General features: G+C 42.6%; 1 protein-coding gene across 5 annotated transcripts; it reads right to left on the bottom strand.

Annotated features, from left to right (window-relative positions):
- Window positions 1-576: 576 nt before the first annotated feature.
- Window positions 577-24,135, bottom strand: LOC109897959 (protein ECT2). 5 transcript variants are annotated; one of them, XM_020492653.2, is made up of 26 exons: window positions 23,918-24,135; window positions 19,702-19,864; window positions 19,474-19,553; window positions 18,771-18,866; window positions 17,923-18,105; window positions 17,162-17,251; window positions 16,925-17,032; window positions 14,733-14,806; window positions 14,461-14,591; window positions 14,194-14,309; window positions 13,752-13,814; window positions 12,789-13,014; window positions 11,710-11,834; window positions 10,609-10,728; window positions 10,427-10,495; window positions 10,234-10,344; window positions 9,883-9,979; window positions 9,512-9,593; window positions 9,295-9,373; window positions 7,912-8,031; window positions 6,857-6,995; window positions 5,875-6,029; window positions 4,999-5,106; window positions 3,995-4,135; window positions 2,992-3,337; window positions 577-1,575 (listed from the first exon to the last, which is right to left on the bottom strand). In XM_020492653.2, exons 2-25 carry the CDS (start codon window positions 19,829-19,831, stop codon window positions 3,005-3,007), a joined length of 2,976 nt encoding a protein of 991 aa, XP_020348242.1. In that variant the 5' UTR covers window positions 19,832-19,864; window positions 23,918-24,135; the 3' UTR covers window positions 577-1,575; window positions 2,992-3,004. The 5 variants fall into 5 exon arrangements, with proteins under 5 accessions (XP_020348242.1, XP_020348243.1, XP_020348245.1 ...); XM_020492654.2 differs by having other exon boundaries at window positions 19,702-19,860; XM_020492656.2 differs by lacking the exon at window positions 18,771-18,866.
- Between the last annotated feature and the right edge of the window lie 580 nt (window positions 24,136-24,715).

Genomic DNA, 24,715 nt, shown 5'->3' with positions numbered 1-24,715 from the left:
TTTAGTCTGGCTCTTTGAACGGACTCGTGTGCTATACTGCTATACTGACATGAATACCAAAAATGTTGACACCTTTCAAGTGAGTTACCTGAACGTTAATAGGCCAGTAGCTGTAGCAGAAAGTGCCAAATAAGGACATTTATCACGCATTGCTTTACACATGATCACAGACTGATTGTTTTGTGCTAATGTACATTTGTTGCTCAAATGGAGACAATAAAAATTGCTGCCATGTCTTGCTTTAGTGTGCTATTCAGAACAACACTTCAACAGAGGGGTCAAAGGATGCAAATGGCATCCAGTTAACATTTTCCAAATTCATTTCAGGCAGCAATTTATTGCTTCATGGTAATTTGCAAAGTGAATTCCGTGCATTTCTCTGCAGAAGCCTACATGGTTCAGATTTTCACTTTCCCCCCCTAAGTAAGGAGGATAATACACCAAGGACATAATACATTAGAAGTAACTGACTGAATAAGTAAATGGATGAAGTTTCTCTTGCATTGTTTATAGAGCAGGACTTTGCTCTGGACGTGAGATGCATGTTAGTTTTTCTAATCCTAAAAAACCACAACATTCAATATAGGGCATTTTTATTAAAATTGAGTAAAACATTTCAATTACAAACCATAATAAAGTGACTTTGCATAATAATAGTCACTATTCAATACAGATGAATGGGAGATAATAATTAATTTTTTCCATTCATCATGTGTTGGTAAGAGAAGTCGTGAACAACATCCTATAACTGAATAAACCACCAGAAATAAGCTTAACGTTGGATCATGTGTAAGTGTATGGAATACACATAATGGAAGACAATTATGACAAGAGGTAAATCAGAACAATTATAGATAATGACAGACAAAAGGGAGGCAAATGTACACATAAATAGCAAGAGAAAGAGGATTTGTATATAGACTATTTATAAAATGATTCTGGAAAATAAATGTAGTGTAATGCAACATCATCCCCTTAGACCCTCCTGAAAAACATACCCACTTTACAACATAAAACAGCAAGCAGTAGCTTCTGTTCCCCTAATCCTGATCATTTATATCATCAAAAAGTTAAAACATTTCAAGAGCTTTATAAAAGCTGGAAACTATAGTAAGTGAAGCCAACAGGCTTGTTCCCCAAAAACTAAGTAACACGTTTATTGGCTTATCATTCATTGAATTATATCCCTCCACGACAAAAATACAGAAAATATGTCAGTAAATATCGTACCTATACATGTTAATCAAATGTTCCCAGCTGTCTAAGACATGAGGTCAATTTGTAACATTGTAAGTAAACACTAAATACAAGAGTATCCATCTTTCATTTTCCAAGTCAGACATTATCTGAATGAACTTGCGTTCATTAAACAATTACAGGATGTGCCAGTCTGCAGTAACATTGCCGAGAGGTGAGCTAATTGAATTACAGTGAGTGGTGCACCATTCAGAACAGCTTGCCGTGTTTCTCTCCTCTAAGAGTCAATCAGAACAGGTGGGATGTGGAGCGACTGAACGTGTGGTACTTCCTCTCAAACATGGACGGCAGGTTGACCATGGAGGGAGAGTGCGTCGCCTGGAGGGAACAGAACAGGGACATTAATTAAATTAGGAAATTGATTGGGTTCCAAAACAGAAACGACCCCTCGAGTGTTAGTTTAAGGACAATGAGTTACACTGAAGTGTTAGAGATGAGCAAATGCTCAAGTGAGCACTTAAGTCATTCAACATGAGGGCTTTCTGATCACATGTACACGCTGGGACTCCTGGTGGACCTTTAAAAGCCATGGCACAAAGATGGATTGTCATGTGGTCCGCAAAAGCAATCTCGTGGGAAGTGCATTGTGAAGGATACAAGGTCGTTTTATATGGAAGTCTCATTTAATTACTTTTACATTCAGCTTTCCCCAGTGCCAGTCTGCCTTCCTAGCCTAATGTTGGCATTGAACTAATCGAGCGAGTGATGCCAATACAATATTACTATACTCCCCCCCAACTTCCAAAACCATTCAACATTTTGCCATGTTGTAAAGACGTAGTTTCCTCTCTCTGTCCCTGTGCTGCTCATTACTGTGGATGAATCAGATCTATTCAAAAGGAACCTTGATTATATGTTACCGGGGCAACTTGGGGAGGCCAACATGAAAGGTGCTGCTGCATAAAAGCAGGGTGATTTCTGGGGAACCACAAGGTCTGGCTGGTTAAAATGCATACATATTTCACCCTCATTAAGAGTCTACCCTATGGAGACCGGAGTGTTAACGAACGTAGGAGCGTAAACAGGTGTGCGTCATGTATCCTCCTTCAGTAAAGCTGTGGCCGGATAAAGCCAGAGTGAGAGTAAAGGCCAGCCTGAAAAGCAACCCAATTTATGCACCAGCACCTTCTCACCGTTTGCTTGTTGATATAACCACCATAACACATTCTCACTTTGACAGGGCCCAGTCAGGTTAATGAGATTTGAGGTGACATTACGGTTTAAATTTGAGGGCGTAGGATCAATAGCAGTGGCACAGCGAGGACATACAGAACAAGAGAGTCAGGACACACATGAAGCCACTGTTTCACAAATGCCCAGTGACAGATTGTCAAAAGGCCTGGAGTGTCCATCAAAACACTAAAGCATAGTGCTGCACACAATGTTGGATTTATTTAATTAGTGGGAGAAAAATGTAAATCACTGTCACCACAACACATTTGTTTTAGAAGCCATAGATCATAACCAAATAATCCGCTGCTGTAAGACACTCCTCCCTATTCCAAAATGGATTGAGAGGGCTTATGTAAAAGCTAAAAGTGAGCATCTGCCCGGCGCTGCAAGCTGATGTTAGTGGAGCTGAGTGAGTGAGGTGTGCAGCAGATAAGAGACAAGAGGAGGGAGCCCACAGAGAGAGTCACCACAGCCCAGGAATGAGGAGTTAGTCAGTGAGAGAGCCACCACCTATCCCAGTGAGTTAAAAGGGGTATTAAAACCCAGCATGGTGATGCTCACGTCAGTCAGCCGCCTATAGGAGGGTCTCTTTGCGGGGCCTCAAGCAGCCTGCCTTGTGGGGGTCAGAGGGGACCAGTAGGTCCCTGCAGGCCCCAGGGGGAAGCCTCCCTTTGGACGGAACCCTCCAGGTAGGGGGGCCGGCAGAGTAAGGGGGCCTGGTGGGGGTGGGTTGGGGCTTAAGTGGGGTCTCCTCAGGGCAGGTTGGACTAGGGGTTGGGTCTGGGGTATGAATACAGACGGGAACACGGAGGCGGGGACAGGGTGGGTGGTCCAGGGAGTTAGAGCGCTGCACCACAGCAGCAGCTGTAGAACCACTGAGGTTGAATGTTGAGGTGGAGCGGGCCATCTACAGTCACAGAGCAAAGCATGGGGGAGAGTCACAGACCATGGGAGAGACCCTGTCAACTCATAGGTCAGACTCTGCATGTCACACTACTGCATCAAGTTGAACTTAAAATACCTTTTTAATAGCAAAGTTTGAGTGCAGTACCTTACTTCAAATATTTAGTATTGTATGACTCATCTTTTCCACTCTAATAAAAGGAAGTACAGAAAAGGTCAGAAAAAGACTGAGATAAAATAAAACCTGTCATCAATACTGACGCAGTTAGAAGAACTGGAAATAAATAGCCAAACTGAATAAAAAAGGAGAAAAGTTCAAAACAGTCATGTGTCATCATTAATTGAAAAACTGAAGCTGTTCCTTCAAAAAGAATATGGCTTGCACTGGCAGAACAATTTCACCATTAGACGTCAACAATCACCTAATTACGCAACCCTTTCAGGACTATGCTTTGGAGAGCACTGCAAATTGATTTTCTGAGAAAAACAGGGTACATGGTGCAATTACAATACCCATCTCAAAATCCTAAAATGACTCAAGATTCTTCTGCCATTGCTCTTTTATCTTGCACTATGCCCCTTTAGCCTCGACTTGATTAGACAAACCTTGTTCAAGGCCTGGACCTTTGAAGTAGACGGGTGGGTGGATGGATGAACTTACTGACAGGGTGGCACTGCTTCCAACATGGATCATGTTCTCTGAGCTGGGGCCAGGGCTCTTGTCGTCGGAGGTGCTGTTGGCCATGAAGGCTCTCTGGATTACACGTTTGGGTGTTTTGGTGAAGGAAAATGCTCTCGTTACCTGGGGGTTAAACAGACACAAACACTCATCGACGGGGCTGCAGTGGAGCAGGTTGAGAGCGTCAGGTTCCTTGGTGTCCACATCACCAGCAAACTAACATGGTCCAAGCACACCATGACAGTCGTGAAGAGGGCACGACAAAACCTATTCCATCTCAGGAGATGGAAAATATTTGGCATGGTTCCTCAGATCCTTAAAAAGGTTCTACAGCTGCACCATAGAGTTGCATCACTGCCTGGTATGGCAACTGCTTGGCCTACGACAGCAAGGCACTACAGAGAGTAGTGTGAACGGCCCAGTACATCACTGAGGCCAAGCTTCCTGCCATCTAGGACTTCTATACCAGGCAGTGTCAGAGGAAGGCCCTAAAAATTGTCAAAGATTCCAGCCACCCTAGTCATCTCTCTGCTACCACACGGCAAGCGGTACCAGAGCACCAATTCTAGGTACAAGAGGCTTCTAAACAGCTTCTACCCCCAAGCCATAAGACTCCTGAACCCCCCCCCCCCCCCCCCATTATAATCTATGCATAGTCACTTTAATTAACTCTACCTACATGTACACACTACCTCAACTGACCGGTGCCCCCGCACATTGACTCGGCACCCCCCTGTATATATTGTTATTTTTTTTACTGCTTTAATTACTTGTTACTTTAATCTCTTATTCTTATCTGTATTTTTTTTAACTGCACTTCACTGTAAGCATTTCACTGTAAGGTCTACACCGGTTGTATTCGGCGCATGTGACTAATAAAATTTGATTTGGAAAATAGCTCTGTTTAACAGTCAGCTTGTCCAATATCCAACATGTGCTTGTGTGGAATACAGGAGAGAGATGGGCTAATTCAGAGCCCATTTTACCTTCTTTGAAGTTTTCTTGATGACTCTAGAGGCTTTACTCAGCGTGCTGTCCATATCCTTTGTGCTCACTTGGACAGAGTCAGGCTCAGTGCACTGAATTAGATCTTCCTGTTTAAAATAGAAACAAGTATAAATACATTTCCAGACCATTCTGCTTCGCTGTCAAAATGCATAGAGTGAGAAACTGTTGTCTGTTTTTACAGGCAGCTGGAGCTCACTGGTTGGTATTCAGGGTGCGGAGAGAGCCAGTGAATCAATTAAGATAGCAAGGCCAGCCTGTAGTAGAGGTTCATATCGCCACCTAGTGGACAGTTCACTCCTGACAGCTGGGACTGGCTGGGCTCACCTCCGAAGCTTATTACGCCTGTTTTTAATTATGATGGGAAATACACGTCTGTCTCCGGGCAGCCAATTACTAGTTAGCTTCCTCATTCAAGCTTGAATACTACATCAGTGAAAAGACCTGTGGAGAGATAAAACAACCCATCTATGTCTTTAGTGTTAGTTCTAGTACAATTCCACTTCTAATTACATTAATCTGTCTTCCAGTTTAACCACAGAGGACAATCTAATAGGATTGAAATGACCAAAAAGGCCACTCACACAACGAGATATGTAAGTGTACTAAAACTGGCCAAAATAATTGCATTTGTGTCCTCATCAACCTCTAAAGAGTCCATACACCATGTTCTGCATGAGGACACCAGACCAGTGAGGGATGCCTTGGTCGCTTCAGCCTGTCTGGCTGTGTTAATGAGAGGAGCAGATAGACAGGCAACATGTGTTGCAACATGTGTTCTCAGGAGGAGCCCTCCAACCCAACCCGATGAGCCTATAGCGGCTCAGTGGACCACTGTCTCACTCTGCCTCTCTCACCGCGTCAGCCTTACAGATGGTGTTGGCTATGTGGCGACAGAGCATCTTCAGCCAGGTTGACTTCACCGTATCCTCAGTGGTCAGCTGGAAGCTGAAGAGAAGATTCTCCTGTTCTGTGGGCGGGTGCACCACCAGGGCAAAGGCATTACGGCAATCTAAGAGAGAGAAAAGGAGAAATGAGCGAGGTTTGGACCACTCAAAATTGTCAATAGTCTAGCTGGTAAAACATGCATCCCATTTCTCTTTAAGATGCATAGAGAGCCATCTCTGGTGTATCAACATACACTGGTTGTAATTATAGTACATATTGACAGTGAAATTAAACCTAGCAGCTCCATTACAAGACCAAACAAGCGGAGTCACTGCTAGTGGGAGAGAGGAGATGTTTGCTTGATTATGTCTGGGCTGCCATTTCAGTCCGTGTTGACTCCAAATATTAGGCTATCCAGTATGCTTATGAATAACATTTCCCGATACAGGGAAAACAGAATGGAGCAATATACCTGCTCAGGGAATGTGTATCGACCCAAAAGAAGCACAAACAAGGAGTGGTCATGTTTCTTAGTAATGGATGTTAAACACTGAGGTAGGTAGGTAAGCAGGCCATCAGACTGCTGAACAGCTAACCCTAGCAGTCTCCCTACAGATCTGCACCTTAGAGACTATTTCCACCTCATTATCAGCACCTCTGCTGTTCTATTATATACTATGTATTCTACAGCGTGACCAAGACACTACCTACTTTATATTTCTAAACACAGTGTAATACAGTCCATTATTACTATGTTTACAACATCTCATTTTTGACTTGACTTTTTTATTACTGTCTGATGTACTGCATTGTGGGAGCTAGCACATAGCATTTCTTCACACCTTTAATCCCTGCTGTAAACTGTGCATGTGACTAACATCATTTGAATTTAGAGGTTTTGATAGGTATGTAGGTAGGTAGGGAACATGCCAGGGTCTGGGGCTCACTCACCCTCTGTATTCTGCAGGTCCAGGACCCTCCTGATCTGGGACAGAGGCATGAGGGTGATGTGTTTGAGTTGGGCTGCAGGTCGCATCTGGCCCAGAGGACTCCGGAATGTGCTGATCACCTTGTGTCTCTTCCGGGCAATCTGCAAATACAGACACAGTTGAAGTATGGAAGCCTCCATCCCTACCTAAACTCTCTCTCCAGTGAAGTGAAGTGAAGTATGTATGTGGTGGTTAAGCTGTGACAAATCGATAGGGCCTTTTATAAAAGGTAAACGGTTCAAGTCATTAGCATGTGTTTAACTGGCCTGTGTGGGGGCTGAGGCAGGGGTTGGGTCTGTCCCATGAAGGCATTGTGATATCTATTGGGGGTAGGGGAGATCTGAATACAGAGGAGCTAATCAATGAATAATTGAAGAGTGCAGCCCCTGCTCTCCCCATGCTCATTACCAGGCTGCTCTGACACTCCTGAATCAGGCCGCCTCGCCCACACCCATTCTGGGTTTGATTGCTAACCCCCATTCTAATGCAACACTTCACTAATTAGGAGCCAGATAAGAAGCTGTGTCAGCAACGATAGATTGCACACCCATAAATAATCAGCCAGTGGGGCTCTTTGCTACTGAATTTGCATTTTCTTAGCATCTCAAGTCCCAAAGATTTCATAATGTGGGGGGGAATAGAGGACGGGCAAGATTTTCTCAAATGAGCAATGGCATTAACTTGGGAGGGCATTTTGGGTGTATTGTAAAGTTCTAACATCTAAAGCTATGTCTGGGCCATCACTAGTCAATACAGTGAAATGTTGACCAGGGTATTGGCCTTTCTAGGGAGTTTTTCCTAGCCACCGTGCTTCTACACCTGCATTGCTTGCTGTTTGGGGTTTTAGGCTGGGTTTCTGTACAGCACTTTGAGATATCAGCTGATGTACGAAGGGCTATATAAATAAATTTGATTTGATTTGATTTGATTTGATATTCAGCATATCATTGAGCCTGGCTGGAGTGTCAGATGAGCAGGTTTTCAATGTTGGTATTACTTCATTGATGTTAGCGTTACCTCAAGACAGTCATTGAAGAGAAAGAGTGTGACGTGCTCGCCTCGGTCACAGGGTTTGTCTCCCAGGGCGATGGTCTCCACCCTGTGGACCAGGCTGCGGTGGGACGAGAGCAGGTTGGCCTGAGGAGGAGAGAGTGAGCGAGAAGACGGGATGAATATCACACAACCAAAAAGACATCCAGCAACCATTTGTGAATAAACAAACAAAGAAACAAAGAAACACGGTCACCAGAGAGAGCTTCATGATTCAATCACAGGCCTCATTTAAAGCAGCATATTTGGTATTAATGGGTCTAACTCCACAGATTGGTAATTTCACTGCACTGCTGATGGAGGAATTTCCATTTCCAGTCCCATTATTCCTTTAAAACCCTATCATCAAACTATGTTTATTCATTTGGATGCTCTGCTTATCCAAATCAAGATAAATAGAGCTATACTCACAGCCCAGAGCCAAAGGTATACTAATTCACTCCCTCTAGTCCCAACTCATCTCCACTATTATCACCTGAAAAGAGGACTTCAGTTCACACATACACACAGCTCTACACAAATTCTCCACACACACACATTATCAAGTTAACTCCAGCACAATAATCCATGAATTACAACCTATAAATGCGCAGTGAACAGTACAAAAAATGCATCCTGTGGAAATTAGCTGAAATAAATAGGGATATCAGGGTGAACACATAGGGAGAGGCCTGGTCGTTATGTTGCTGAGGACAGCCATGAATGCCGTTATGGGAGAGGCCTAGCCGTTATGGTGCTGGAGTACAGCCATTAACGCATAGGGAGAGGCCTGGCCGTTATGGTGCTGGAGTACAGCCATTAACGCATAGGGAGAGGCCTGGCCGTTATGGTGCTGGAGAACAGCCATTAACGCATAGGGAGAGGCCTGGCCGTTATGGTGCTGGAGGACAGCCATTAACGCATAGGGAGAGGCCTGGCCGTTATGGTGCTGAGGACAACCATTAATGCCATTATGGGAGAGGCTTAGCCGTTATGGTGCTGGAGAACAGCCATTAACGCCATTATGGGAGAGGCTTAGCTGTTATGTTGCTGCGGACAGCCATGAATGCCGTTATGGGAGAGGCCTAGCTGTTATGGTGCTGGAGTACAGCCATTAACGCATAGGGAGAGGCCTGGCCGTTATGGTGCTGGAGAACAGCCATTAACGCATAGGGAGAGGCCTTGTCATTATGTTGCTGAGGACAGCCATTAACGCATAGAGAGAGGCCTTGTCATTATGGTGCTGAGGACAGCCATTAATGCCATTATGGGAGAGGCTTAGCAGTTATGGTGATGGAGGACAGCCATTAACGGATTAGCGGCTCAACAAAGCGTGCCACATTCCGGTGAAGAAATGCACAAACAACTTACAGGGCAGCCGTCAACTTCATAGACTACATCAAAGATCTGCTTCTGTCCCTCTATTTTCCTCTTGTCCTCGTTTATGTGACTGGGGGGGGGTCAAATAAATTCCGTTAGCCTACTGATGCTACAATCACTTTATGTAAATGCATGGCTAATGGATAAGGCTTTAACTTAATTACAACAAAATGCTTCATGCATGGCCGGTGGTGCACAGTTGACTCACGTCATAACTTCCTTGAGTGATTCGATTGCCTTCTCCAAAGTGATTTTGTCAGGGTTGTTACAGGCAGTGTGTTTCTTAATATCTGCAAGATAGATGGGTCAATGAACATTGACATATATAATTGATAGAACAGTGAAAAAAGCCAAGGGCAAACAACTGATATGGCCGACAGATTTATAACACAACTGTGGATAAAGGCGAGGAGCATCCATCAGTATTTCCTGTGACATTTTAGTCGGAAATCAAGCGCTCTCTTCATATGCAGGTAAGGAGAATGCATAAAGTTAGTACTTCTATCATGCCACATATGTACCATGTTGCTCAAGATTTGGCTGTCAAGTGTGTGTGTGTGTGTGTGCGGTGTAGTCTACCGTTGAGGAGAAGGGCGACGCTAGGCAGTCTCTGCACAGGGCGAATCAGCAGCTCCACCAACGTCTGTCGTCCACACTCGGGCTTCGCCTGATTGATCTGGAGGCAAGAAAAAACCACTGCTGTTAGAGCAGGAGGAGACCTGACAGACATGTTGCAGCTTACTTACACACACACACACACACACACAGGCAATCACTCACATCCACAACACAGACAGAGACATTTTCTTCAAGTTTACTATACATAGAGACAAGCAATGAATGACCTTTAGCATGAGGCATATGGTAACTTCTAAACCTACACTCACGTGGATGTATACACAAAGGTACATCGTCTCAGAGGTCACATACCTTGAGGAAAGCATGGAACCTTGGCTTCTGCTTCTCACACCTCACTATGGTCTCCTTGCTCATCTCAAAGAAGTTGACGAATGGCGGGTAAGCCTTCACCAGGTCTTTAGACTGACAGACAGAGAAAGGAACTGAGTGAGAATGTCCAAAATGGCTCAATACAACATTCAGAACAAAGGCCTGCTATACTCACGTATTTGAGAATGATGTCCCCGACACTCTTGTCCTCAGACCAGTCCATGACCAGCTCCTCCAGATCGGCCTGTCAAATCAACCCAATAAGCAGGGAGACACAGAGGGCATTTAGGTGACTTCACTGCAGATTAAACTCTTGTTCAGGTCATCTTGGGATATTTCAAGGAGAGAAGTGCCCACCTTTATCCTGGTGTGTACGTCGAAGATCTCTGGGATGCTGCCAAAGATGGTCTTGATTTCTTCCGGAGCCAAAATGGGTCCACCAACTTGGCCTTCCTTTTCCAAGGGGACTTTGAACAGCTAAAAGGAACAGACGTTTCAGGTGAGACTCAGACTTAGCCCACTATTCCCTTAATCAATACATACACCCCCAATACATATGGTACTCACTATTTCAGACTGAATAGTTCTATGAGAATGTTTGTAAAAGTAGAAAGTCAAATCATTTTAGAGTGCAGGTAAGTATTAATTATAAAAGACCACCCTGCCTCCCCATCATCTTATCAAAGACATAGAAAACTCAAACAGTGAAAGTAGGTCCCCTAATAAACTACAAGAAATGATTCCCATTAAAAAGTCCTGATCTAGCAATGCTCTATTCAGCTTTCCCTGTAAAAAGTATAATCAAAAGGCTCAGAATGGCCTGGAATTACCTTCTAATAAAAATACATTTTAACAAGCGCCCAACATGTGTGAATCATAATGGGATAATTGGTATTCAAGCCCACTTCTTAGCAGGCCAGTTCATGGGCTGACATCAGAGGGCAGTGGACATGGGGTCAGCAGTCAGTGTTAAAGATCATCCAATGTGAAGCCGGCCATCTGTCTCCTGGGCTGGCATAGTGCAGTGGGCGTGGTACAGAGAGAGGACACTACTGGTGACTGCATACGAGTGGGGGTGAGTGGGCATGGGTCAGGGTGAAAGAGAACAAGGTGATGTACGTGCAAAAGTAGAGTACACTACACCGATCAGGAAATATGGTAGTGAGGTTAGCTGAACACCTTCATTCTACTGGTATCATAGTAATGCTGTAACGAGCAGAGGAGGGAGATGTGAGAATAGGAGCGATGAGACAAGGACAGGCCGGAGGTTTGGGTCGATGAGCAGCAAAGAGCTCTGCAGTGTGAGCCTGGCTGGCTGACAGTCCTGATGCGCACAATCCTATTAATTTTCTCCCCCACTGGTCACTGGACTCAGGCACCAGTGGGACAGCCTGATTAGGATCCTAGCAGCCCCGGTGGTGCTAAGTGAGCCCAACATCCACAGCAGCAGCGACAAACCTGCAAGACTGTGGTGAGAATATCCACATAGTTGCTCTCTGTCTGGTACAACTCCTTGGAGACCTGCCATCTAGCCGACTGCTTCAGGACAGCAGGTGTAGAGCTCTTCAAGGGCCGAGAATGTTCTGGAAGAGAGCCAGGGATCGTCAAGAGGTGAATATTGATTGAGACAGTGGAGAAAAACATGTTTTCTTTTGACTACCCACAACTTCTGAACTTATTTTGACTTCCTGGGAGTTTAGAAAATTGAGATTCTGACATGTAAAGTGAACGCTACTCTGCAGAAGACTTGGGGCTTTTATCTTAGCTAGTGAGAATGGTTCCAGAATGCAACTAAATGCATTTCATATAATCCCATTCCTTCATATAATTTCATCCTCAACTCTCCAGTCAACTCTCCAGGCTTTAAGGCTCAACCTACTATTCTTGCACCACTTTGATCATCTAGACAGTTCTTATATAATTTCTAATATCATACCAAATCGGATTTCCCCACAGTGACAGTTCAACTGAGTGACCCTTCATCTCCTGGCATTCGCTGAGACAGACCCTCCACGAACCCTACCCAGTCTCTGTGGCCGGGGACTGGGCTGGCTAAGGACACACTCCCTGTCCTGAGGGCCCATGGGGGCCTCTGCTTCCTGCTGAGGGGTGGTAGTGCTAGTGCAGTGGAAGGGACACTCTTTGTCCCCCTACTCATCTCCCTGGCACTCATCCTCCTCTGCCTGTTGGCCTCAGCACAGCACCTCCTACGCCTGCTGCTCTCTACACTGTGCTCTGAAAGACAGGGTGTTCAGTCTCTTTGGGGGGAGTTCAAATAGAATAGCAGAGAGTGCTGGTTCTTCCTGCCTCCCCCTGCAACAAGCAGTGACCGCCTCCTTAGTCTATGACAAGGCTCTGATTTCAGCTGACATGAGACACTAATGATGCTATAATCCCTGTCTGTTTTTGCCTGCATTAATTTTTAACGAGGTCAGAGGCGCTTATTAACCACCGTTGACAGGCTAACTAACACCCAGTGTTACCAGCCCTGTGACATGACGTGTGTGGCTGATGAGTGACCGTGGCTCCTCTCTCACCTGCCAAGGCCTTGCAGGTCTCGGGGGTGTTGGAGATGTCCAGCAGAGAGCCCATGGACATGGAGTGTTCGGCAGAAGGCCTCTTGCGGGGTGGAGGGAAGGGGGAGATCTCAGTCTCCTTGGTGAGCTGGGCCAGGGTTTCCCGCAGACGCCTCCTCTTCCGGTTACTGTTGGGTGTGTTGAGGGACAACAGGGACACAGCCTTCTTCAGCACAGGACTGTCCATCTGAGAGTAGGAGAAACATGGGCATGTCAGATGAGGGTGTATGGAGAAAAATGTGTGTAAAAAGAAAAAGGATGGCACTGTGGTGGAAAGTCATCTCTGATAAACCAGAACTAAAATCTCACGTATTTTGGTCAGATGCTTGATTAAGCTCTGCAGGGGAGAGGCTCAAAATTGTGATGAGATTTGTGAAGCCATAATTTCACCTAGTTTATCATCTGTTTGCACATGCAAAGCAATTACACTTATAAGTGTCAAATCAGTGGCACGGTATCAAATACAAATGGAATTGTTTGATGCAATTCCATTTGCTCCGTTCGGGCCATTATTATGTGCTGTTCTCCCCTCAGCAGCCTCCACTGGTTTGCAAGCGCACAATACTACGATTATTGTGAATACTCAGATTTACATACGTTTGATTAAAACGTTAACATGCTTTCCAAGATCGCTTTCTCTTACAATCCAGACATGGACTTTGAAAAAATGCAGAGCATTGCCAATCAAAGTAAACATTCTATCACAGGGATCATCCTATTTTTGGGGGAGCTTTTTTGATTTGGACAAAGTTTGTATGTGAAAAATGTTTGTATTTTATTTCCCAAACTCCTTCCAGAGAGGGATAATCATGAGGATGTGCACGACACAGTTTATAGAATCTTAGCAGTGTCCATTCCACTGTATAGAGGTTTGTGTAGGGGCATTGGGAGGATGAATCAGATTGACTGACAGACAAAACTTACCTTCTGATAGAAGTACATGGACTCTCCTGCTCGGGCATCCATCTGTATCGTTCCCCAGAACCACTTGAACAAGCAAAGAAAAATAGTATTGATACAAGGTGGGGAACACCAATGCTCACTATCTCTGCTCAAATGACTTGTCTAGTCGAAAGGAAAATTAAATATTGATCATCCAAGTGAGGCAAGAGTTTAATCAATCAATACAGCCAAATACATTAAATAGAAATACGTATTTGACATAATCCTTAGAAGAAAACAACAAGGCTCATTTTCCCAGACTTGACAATGCCAATGTATTAGAAAATTCATGAATTTGAGGCACATGAATTTGAGGTGTTATGCTTCAGTCAGACATACTGTTGACCTGGGAAATGTTTCATGTTTGTCTGCCTACCGCCAGTACGGTGATGTAAGCTGACACCTACTACATTGAAGTGCTCACCTCCTGCTTGACAACATACAGTCTCTTTGATGGTACGAATGGCAGCTCCTTGACAGCGTTTTCCTCCACCACCATGTGAGTGCACTTCTGATCACCAACCTCCAGGTGGCTGCCACCTTGGAGAAACACAAAGTTTTAGAAACTCCAAAAGTACTCCATAATAGAAGGGAGGATAATGTGCTTGCAGAGTAGCTTTTGTAAAGCCTAGATATAACATATGAAGGAACAAAAAATAAATACTGAAAATGTAAGACCTCAGGCTAATACCATGTTTGATTGTCCTTTCCTCCATGTTGGTCTTCTCTTCATCTGAGAAGCCCAGGAAGCTCAGCACACAGTCTTGAAAGGGGGGAACTTTGAATTCGGTGCGGAACTCTTCATCTCCAGCATGGAAACTACTGTAAGAACAGGTGGTTGTCAGCCCTCATACATGTACATAATAGTATACATTGATGTACAGACATGAACGTGAAGACCACAATGAGGACTGGGCATGCAGTTGGTTTTGGCCATTGTCTGTAGCGTGAGGAGATACTTACACATCCTCTCTATGCTCCCAGGCCTTATGGATCCAAGTTGGGGTGAGGATGGGTGTTCCCATACACACAGCAAGCTAGACACAGAGAGGTATGTCATATTAGGAGGTATACCATATATACTAGAGGTATGCAGATTAGTCGGAATGGTCAATTAATTAGGGCCGATTTCAAGTTTTCATAACAATCGGAAATCTGTATTTTTGGATGCCAATTTTTTTTATTTACAACTTTATTTAACGAGGCAAGTCAGTTAAGAACACATTCTTATTTTCAATGACGGCCTAGGAACAGTGGCTTAACTGCCGTGTTCAGGGGCAGAACGACAGATTTGTACCGTGTCAGCTCAGGGATTCAATCTTGCAACCTTACAGTTAACTAGTCCAACGCTCTAACCACCTGCCTCACGAGGAGACTGCCTGTTACGCGAATGCAGTAAGAAGCAAAGGTAAGTTGCTAGCTAGCATTAAACTTATCTTATAAAAAACAATCAATCATAAACACTAGTTATAACAACACATGGTTGATGATATTACTAGTTTATCTAGCGTGTCCTGTGTTGCATATAATCGATGCGGTGCACATTCGCGAAAAAGGACGGGTGTACCTAACCAAAAACACCAATGCCTTTGTTAAAATGAATACACAGAAGTATATATTTTTTAAACCCGCATATTTGGCTAAAAGAAAGGTTAGCAGGCAATATTACCCAGGTGAAATTGTGTCACTTCTCTTGCGTTCATTGAACGCAGAGTCAGGGTATATGCAACCGTTTGGGCCGCCTGACTCATTGCGAACTAATTTGCCAGAATTTTACGTAATTATGACATAACATTGAAGGTTGTGCAATGTAACAGCAATATTTAGACTTAGGGATGCCGCCCGTTAGATAAAATACCAAACGGTTCCGTATTTCACTGAAAGAATAAACATTTTGTTTGAGATTATAGTTTCCGGATTCAACCATATTAATGACCTATTTCTGTGTGTTATTATGTTATAACTAAGTCTATGATTTGATAGAGCAGTCTGACTGAGCGATGGTAGGCACCAGCAGGCTTGTAAGCATTCATTCAAACAGCACTTGATTTCATTGATGTATTATATTAAGTTAAAATAAGTGTTCATTCAGTATTGTTGTAATTGTCATTATTCAAAAAAAAAAAGAACAAAAGTCTGATTAATCGGTATCCTCTTTTTTTGGTCCTCCAATAATCGGTATCGGCGTTGAAAAATCATAATCGGTAAACCTCTAGTACATACCACATACTGGGGTATTATGAAATAAAGACTGTACGATTTTTTGTGGGGGCTCCCTAAAGCTCGGTGGGTGAGTACAACAGTTTATAACTAGAAGTCAATTTATTTGGCACATCTTAGAAAGTGATCTTCAGAACAGGGCTCCACCTATGCATTTGGTTTGCGAACTAAGTGGCTAACTTGCAAGATCCAGCCTCTTGGTTAAAGCAGAGACAATCCCCTCCTGGGTCAAGATCCATGCTGCCTACATTTGTTTTGTGCATTATTTCGTTTTTTTACGTCAGGAAAGAAAGAGGCCCTTGTGTGCACTGCCGGCAATACGATATACCCAGGTACCACAGGATAATTGGGGGGCTTGTGTATGGCTTGTGGTAACGGCTGGAGAGGAATGAGTTGAATGGTATCAAATATATCAAACACATGGTTTCCATGAGTTTGATGCCATTCTATTTGCTCTGTTCCAGCCCCTCAGCAGCCTCTTATGCCCAGTATGGTACAGAAACTATTCTTTAAAAAAGAGGATTGAGGTGTTTGGCCCTCTTTTACAACAGCTGTAGGCTGTGTGCCAGGTACTGCAAGAGGTAAAAAGCTCCTTTAAAAGCCAGGGATGAAAAAGGCATAGTGTATTGAAACAGATCTCATTCTTGTACTCTATTAAGTACTCACTTTCCAATGTAAAATGTCTCACTATGTCTGTTAAGAGAGCTAGGCTACTTTCCTGTTTAAAGTGCTGGAGCAAAACATCTAAACAAGTTGAGCTTTCAACTCAGAAAAAGATAGGGCGGAGAAAATCGAACAGAACCACTGAGAATCAATAAAACAAAAACTTCAGTCAGCAAATGAAATGTCATGTGGGGAAGAAAATAAATCACATGGATTAGGTCTATACATGAGCTCTTCCAGACGGGAGGAAAGGTTAGGGGTGTTTTACAAACCTTGTATTTCTCGCCATGAGTGGAGTATGCAATGAGATGGGTGACTTTAGTGCTGAAGTCCTTCCGAATGGTGCCTCCCATGTGATGCACCAGATTCACCAGGTTTTTCTGCAGGGGTTAAAGGCAGTGAGTGACATTTGGCACCAACACATATCTCTTAGCATTAAAAAGCAAACAAAACCGACATGTTGGTAGTGCTACAAATAATGACAATCAACTTGAACTCATTCCACTTACAACTTCCTCTTTGTTGCGGAAACCGGTGAAACACAGCGACAAGTTGAGCATGGTGGTAGAGTATAGAGGACGAGAGGAAAACGGCAGGGGCTGTGGGAAACCACAAACAATATGGTTCTTATAAATCTCAGATATTGGTAACATTGCTCATGCATCATTTCCTCCACTGCTTTTATCAAGTACATTTGGGGGGGGGGGGGGGTTCTTTACTGGTCAGTAGCAAAGCTGTATGAAAGGCCACTGCATTTGTAAGTATGTGTGTGTTCTGTTGATCTCCAAGTTACCAGTCTCTGTAGATAAGGGGATAGATGCAGAGATCATTTCTCATTCTGAATACGGGCATATTTTTTTTACATCTTTTCAGTTTTTAGAGTTGTGATGCATTCCTTCATAGATCTACGTTAATCTTGGAAAGGTGACTGGTGAGGTTTGCAGTGATCTGTGGCCAAGGGTGTGTTCATCTTTCCCAGTAATCTGACTGAGTTGAGCAGGTGCTCTGCTTAGACCCAGACAACAGTGATGCATTTCTCAGGGTTCACGGGAACAATCAAAACCCATCATATAAATCTATTTAAAACTTGAAAGCACACCTTTTCTGCCATGTTTTACTTCATCTCCCATTGCAGGCAGATGCTAAATTGCACCATAACAGTCAAAACCTCATATCTTAAACCGGCGAGGAGTGATCCACAGCCGAGCACTGCGAGTGCCATCCCAGAGTGAGTGAGTATATTTCAGGAGTGATTTGCTCCTGTCCTTACCTCCTCTCGTCTCGCACAGTGGAGAACAACCGGGGGGCCCACAATCCGGTTGTCATGTTTGTAAAGATAGATGTAGTCAGGAGAGGCAAAGTCTTTGAGCACGAACACCGTCTCAAACTCTGTGTTTTCTCCATCTCCAAACTCTTTGACATTGTCGGTCTTTATGCAAGGCACGTTGATATCCTGTGGATTAAAAAAGGTTGCTGTTAATGTGAGTAGGGACACACAAGCAGCCCTTTCATATCAAAGGAGTAATTTGATAATCATGATATTATATTGCAATATGAGTGATACATTTAAAGTAGGCGAGTTTAGAGCAAACGGTAAACATTGAAGTTCAGGTACTTGAAACCCGTTCATTAATTTGCAGAGAGACAGACCGATGCTCACCATGACATTGCTCAATGCCGCATGAAACAATTTCCAGTGCTCACTCTGAGGGTGTTATTTTGATTCGATTTAACTCACTAAATTCAGTCGAGCAGAAATTGAATCAAGAACACAGCCTATATAAATCAGAGATCATTGAGCTGAAGAGAGAAATTATGTATGATACCTGTAAACCGTATTCATAAAATACATAATCCCCACAGAATTATTGGCATCATACATCAGAAGACAAAGCATTAGAGGAATAAACAGTGTGAACGTGTTAGATCATTTTGTTAGAGACATCTAAGCTTGGACACCAGGTGTTAACAGTATAAATCTGTGACATTTACCGGTAATTGTGAGGACACTGCTGCAGCTACACACCAATCACCTTGAGATTGCCCATGCAAAGAGACCCCCCCCCCCCTTGAATGATTAAAGCATGCAACACAATCCAAGCCTGAAAAAAGACCTACCATATTGACTATAGATTTGATCAATTTCTCTCCAGTGTCAGCACCCGGTTCTCCTCCTCTAATCTTAACCACTGGGACTTCCATTATTCTGACGGCCTGTAAAATGAAGCATTGACCTCAAGCGGGCGACACCAAACTGACAAATTCTCTGAACAACGGGCCTGTGTCATTGCAACCCAGAAGGCAAGAACTTCAAACAAATGTCAAACGCTATCTGGGGGGGGGAAAGTTCTGCTAAATTAATAAAGTTGAAAGCAGCAGGTCAACTTTTTTGTCAAATCACTCAGCAGACTTCCCCCTCTGATTAAGCTGTCAGCGAATGTGCCACTACTACAGATTGGAACACAAAATAGATCATTTAAAGAAGCCTTCAGATCAAAAAGCTTTTCAGTCGCTCAAGAGTGAACCCGTTTTATTCCTACAGTTGAGCCCTGTGCCGTAGCTTCACATTCACAGACAAAGTTAACCTGTCTCCTCCCCTTCATCTACACTGATTTAATTGGTGGCATCAATAAGGAATCATAGCTTTCAACTGGATTCACCTGGTCAGTGTATGTCAAGGAAAGAGCAGGTGTTCCTAATGTTTTGTATACTCATGATTAAAAAACTAAATGAAAACAATCACACGCAACAAATCATAACGTAATGATGCTTCCACAATGACAGCCCATACAACTGGGCTCAAACCATTAGGGCACGGTACCTGCAGTGCTTTGACAAGTGCTCCATTTTTTCCAGCTTCTCCTACAAGAACAACTCTGGTTTCGACCCGAGGTAGCATCTCTACAAGGGAATAGAGGACCAAGGGCACAGTGAGTCTCAAAGGTAATGTGAAAGCAATCATAAAACGAAATCCTTCCTGTTTTGAGTGACAGCCTCAGGTAAAAAGCAGTTAATATCACACTGATTGAGAGAAGGGTGAAACTCTTGCCTTCCATGTCTTCAGAGCCCAAACCCAGGAATACATCCTTAGTAGTCTCAGCCATCCTGGAGTCATACACAGAGGAGTCCACCAGCAGGCTCCGAGCCATCCCCAAAGTAACTATGCTGCTGTCAGCCATGGAAGTGTGACACGGGTGGTGGCACAATCCTGTCTAAACAATCAAAAGTTAGTAAAGTCAGAGCTTGAGGAGAGAGTGAGGTGTCAAATGCCAAACCACTTGGAATAGAAATGATGAAAATAAAAATGGTGTGTAGCCCATTTTATACCCAAGTGGAATTCGGGTCTTATAACATATTGGCTTCCCACCTTGCGAGTTATTTGCCAATATGTGCCTCTGCCTGGTGATACTTAAACCACGATTGAATGTATATCGGTAATTGGTGGATGGTTGTAATTAGTAGGTTGTGGTAAATGGCGCTTAGACCACCTTCCTCCCAGATAAATTCCAAACATAAATTCCATGTGGTATGTTCGCTTTGAGCGTACACCTGCCTGTTTTAGCTAATCAGCCTTGCAATACGGGCACCATGCTATCGCAGACGAGAAGTAGAAAAAAGCATGTGTGACCAAACATTGACATTCATGTTTAGCATTTCCCCTATGAATTATATATATAAAAAAAGTTTTTACTTCAGTGGTGACAAAGTTTGCGGTGGGGGGGGCATGGCCAATGAAGCAGTCTGCAACCAAAATTTGAGCCTGTCCTCTCGGCCTCAGAAACCTTTTGCCCTTTTAAAGCTAATATCCTGCAATTCTACACATTTTGCCATGGCTTATGCGGTGTTCTTTTGCTATCTGAGTGACCAAAACATAAAGTCAAATGGGGGAGATTTGCTTCGACTGTCTAGTTTTATTTTAGTGATTGCTAGACTTCAAATATTATTTTATTAAAACAAAACTCCATTATCTTTTCTACAATTTATATCTGGTTTTAGTTGTTTAAGTAGTTTTTTTTTTTTATGATATATTTTGGAGTGGCGGCAACAAATATAGGGAAAACACAGAGTGATAGTGTCTAACAATTGGATTTGATTATTTATTGGGCAAAGCTCAGTGATGCATTCAAGGACCTTCTAATTAGAACCTTCTTCTGATTACGGGCATACTGTCCAACGTTGGACACACCCTGCTATACAGGTACAGTCATTTTCCGCATCCTTAAAAAGGGACATTTAAAAAATGCTCAACTTTATATTCACCATTTCCAGCACCACCGCAACATTAACATGTGAAAATGTCACATTTCTAGGATTTGTAGTAAAAAAGTGTGTATTGTGATTTTAACCAATTATGAGTAGGCATTGCCTACTAACTGGTTTATGATGTCATTGGAAATACATTTTTTACTACAAAACAGAAACAGCCAATTTTCACATACAGTTGAAGTCGGAAATGTACATACACTTAGGTTGGAGTCATTAAAACTTGTTTTCAACCACTCCACAAATTTCTTGTTAACAAACTATAGTTTTGGCAAGTCCTAAACGACATCTACTTTGTGCATGACAAGTCTTTTTTTCCAACAATTGTTTAGACAGATTATTTCACTTATAACTCAGTGTATCACAATTCCAGTGAGTCAGAAGTTTACATACACTAAGTTGACTGTGCCTTTATACAGATTGGAAAATTCCAGAAAATTGTGTCATGGCTTTAGAAGCTTCTGATATGCTAATTTACATAATTTGAGTCAATTGGGGGTGTACCTTTGGATGTATTTCAAGGCCTACCTTCAAACTCAGTGCCTCTTTGCTTGACATCATGGAAAAATCAAAAGAAATCAGCCAAGACCTCAGAAAAAAAATTGTACACCTCCACAAGTCTTGTTCATCATTGGGAGCAATTTCCAAACACCTGAAGGTAACACGTTCATCTGTACAAACAATAGTACGCAAGTATAAACACCATGGGACCACGCAGCCATCATACCGCTCAGGAAGGAGATGTGTTCTGTCTCCTAGAGATGAACGTACGTTGGTGCGAAAAGTACAAATCAAACCCAGAACAGCAGCAAAGGACCATGTGAAGATGCTGGAGGAAACGGATCCAAAAGTATCTATATCCACAGTAAGACGAGTCCTATATCGACATAACTTGAAAGGCCGCTCAGCAAAGAAGAAGCCACTGCTTCAAAACCCCCATAAAAAAAGCCAGACTACTGTTTGCAACTGCACATGGTGACAAAGATCGTACTTTTTGGAGAAATGTCCTCTGGTCTGATGAAACAAAAATATAACTGTTTGGCCATAATGACCATTGTTATGTTTGGAGGAAAAAGGGAGGCTTGCAAGCTGAAGAACACCACCCCAAACATGAAGCACAGGGATGTCAGCAACATGTTGTGGGGGTGCTTTGCTGCAGGAGGGACTAGTGCACTTAAAATAGATGGCATCATGATGTAGGAAAATTTGGTGGATATTTTGAAGCAACATCAAGACATCAGTCAGGAAGTTAAAGCTTGGTCGCAAATGGACAATGACCCCAAGCATACTTCCAAAGTTGTGGCAAAATCGCTAAAGGACAACATTTCAGGTAGCCTTCCACAACCAGGTTAAAGAATTTAAAGACAATGCTACCAAATACTAATTGAGTGTATGTAAACTTCTGACCCACTGGAAATGTGATGAAAGAAATAAATCACTCTACTATTATTCTGACATTTCACATTCTTAAAATAAAGTGGTGATCCTAACTGACCTAAGACAGGTCATTTTTACTAGGATTAAATGTCAGGAATTGTATAAAAAAAAAAAAAACTGACTTCAACTGTATGTTGAGGTGGTGCTGGAGATAAATATGAAGTCATAACATTTAGACATTCCCCTTTAACCCTGTGAGACCCACGGTTGCAAAAATACAATGTCTCTAAAATTGCATCCTGTATTATATATATATAAAAAAATGTTTAGTAATTTACCAGACTCTCTTATTCAGAGCGACTTATAGGCGCAATTAGGGTTAAGTTCCTTGCTCACGTGCAGACAGATGTTCTTACCTAGCCAGCTCGGGGATTCAAACTAGCAACCTTTCGATTACTGGCCCAACCTCTTAACCGCTAGGCTACATTGTTGTATTAGTAGCCTCTGAAATGTTACAAACTTGTCTGAGACCACACTGGTACCCTAGGCAAGGATTTATTCAGGGATTTTCTAGGTAAAATGGGAATGGTCGGCAAGGCCCCCCATCTTGGCGGCGAAGAAAAATGTTGCATCTTTAAGCCAACTTCCTGCAATTCAACATTTTCTCAATGGAGCTGGAGAAATGTTTGCAGTTTAAAGTTAATTTCCTGCAATTCTACACATTTTGCTGTGGAGCTGAAAGAAAATGTTGCAGTTTTAAAGCTAATTTGATGCGATTCTACGGTACATATTCTGCCTTGGAACCATGAGAATTTTGCCATTTTAAAGCTAATTTCCTTCAATTCAATGTATTTTGCCATGGACAATTATTATGCTAAAAGTAGCAATTACAAAATCAATACTGCTAAAATCATTCTTTTTGGAATTTTCAATTCTCCCAGACCGTCAATTTTCATTTTGATGTTTGTATTGAGGTAGTTTTGGAAGTGTTGCAAAAAGGATACATTGGGCTTAAAGGGGTGCCAAACTGAGACATGGTAGACAAGTCAGGGATTTGGGAAAGGTAACATTCTGCACATACAGACAACCAAATAATTCAAATAACTTTGATGATGACCCCCCCCCCCACACATCAAAAGAATAAAAAAATAATTTAAAAAGTGTCTTGTGGTCTCAGAATACTGCCATTAATCTTATGGTAAAGTAATTTCAGATGTTATATCACACATCTTTATAGAATTTCAGTTCTAACGACAAAATTGTCATGCCATTGAAAACCAATGTTGCATTTAAGAAACATTTCCAGAAAACTATTTTACCACAATGACGTAAACGTTAACGTAACAGACGTCCCGACCCCAGTTAGCAACATCTGATTAACTATGTAACGTTAACTAGCAAAACAACACAAATGCAAGTGTATTTATGACTGCACTAACGTACAGTGAAAACCCTCGTCAAAGACTAGCTAACTGGTTAAACGTTAGCGACTGTACATTACCCTATACAACGTGTTGTTACTAACGTCAACTAATTAAATGAAACACTAACGAATTTAGTTAGCTAACTAACTACAGTACTTAATAAACATGGTTGCTGGAAAATAAACAAATGTTAAGACTTACATAAACCTTCGGAATTAACAACAAATAATCGCAGGTGAGTGGTAAACTGGCTAGTCGACCAGTTCAGCTAGCTAGCTAGCGGCTGGCTAACTAAATTGACACTTAACTATCTGTAGGTTATTGCCGTCTCTAAAAAGTAAATATATATATTTGCGCGTGGATAAATCTGTCAACTCCCTCAATCCGAATTCAAAAAGCAATGCAAACAAGGCGTCTGTAATCTCATTGGACAAGAATGGGAAAGCCTGCTGAATAAGCACTGCGCGGCTACTGATTGGCTCGTGGATTCAAACTACAATGCCCACTGGCACTGTGCAGGGCATAGGCGCTCTGTGGCCACAGGGTTGGCTACGAAGTTATGCACAACTTTACCAGATATTCTTCAAATATATGGTCCGCTTCTATTATAGAATGCCATCATTAAACATGGGCAAGTTAATTTAAATAAATCAACTTTCTACGTCATTAAACCTGGGCAAGTTAATTGAGGTAAATCAACTTTCTACGAAGTTTACCGGGAAAACAACTTTCTCAAACACAGGCAAGGCTTCAAGACAGAATACCTGTAGTACAGGCCTACATCTGCATTTCCCTGTTGTCATCACTGAGGTTGGGTTGCGCCAACATGGTTTAAATTAATATAGGTTTAAAGTGAAAACTAAACTTAGATTAGAGGAAGGATTTTAAAATTTGGTGCAACAAGATTAATAGATACACCTTGATTTAAAACTTCTTATGGATAGGCGTCACGTCAACGGAAACCTTGATTTAACCCAATTTAAGAGTTAATCCATGTGG

This window comes from Oncorhynchus kisutch, linkage group LG10 (assembly GCF_002021735.2).
Source record: "Oncorhynchus kisutch isolate 150728-3 linkage group LG10, Okis_V2, whole genome shotgun sequence".
NCBI lineage: Eukaryota > Metazoa > Chordata > Actinopteri > Salmoniformes > Salmonidae > Oncorhynchus > Oncorhynchus kisutch.
The sequence above is the reverse complement of the archived record's forward strand: the minus strand, read 5'-3'. Positions and strand labels throughout refer to the sequence as shown.

What these genes read in the sequence shown, in the direction of transcription:
- LOC109897959 (XM_020492653.2), bottom strand. Translation starts at nt 19,831, where the DNA reads ATGGCTGACAGCAGCATAGTTACTTTGGGGATGGCTCGGAGCCTGCTG. An exon ending in TCTTCAATGACTGTCTTGAG is followed by an intron (nt 6,996 to 7,911) that starts GTAACGCTAACA and finishes CTGTATTTGCAG; the next exon opens with ATTGCCCGGAAGAGACACAA. An exon ending in TCAAGAAAACTTCAAAGAAG is followed by an intron (nt 4,136 to 4,998) that starts GTAAAATGGGCT and finishes TTTAACCCCCAG; the next exon opens with GTAACGAGAGCATTTTCCTT.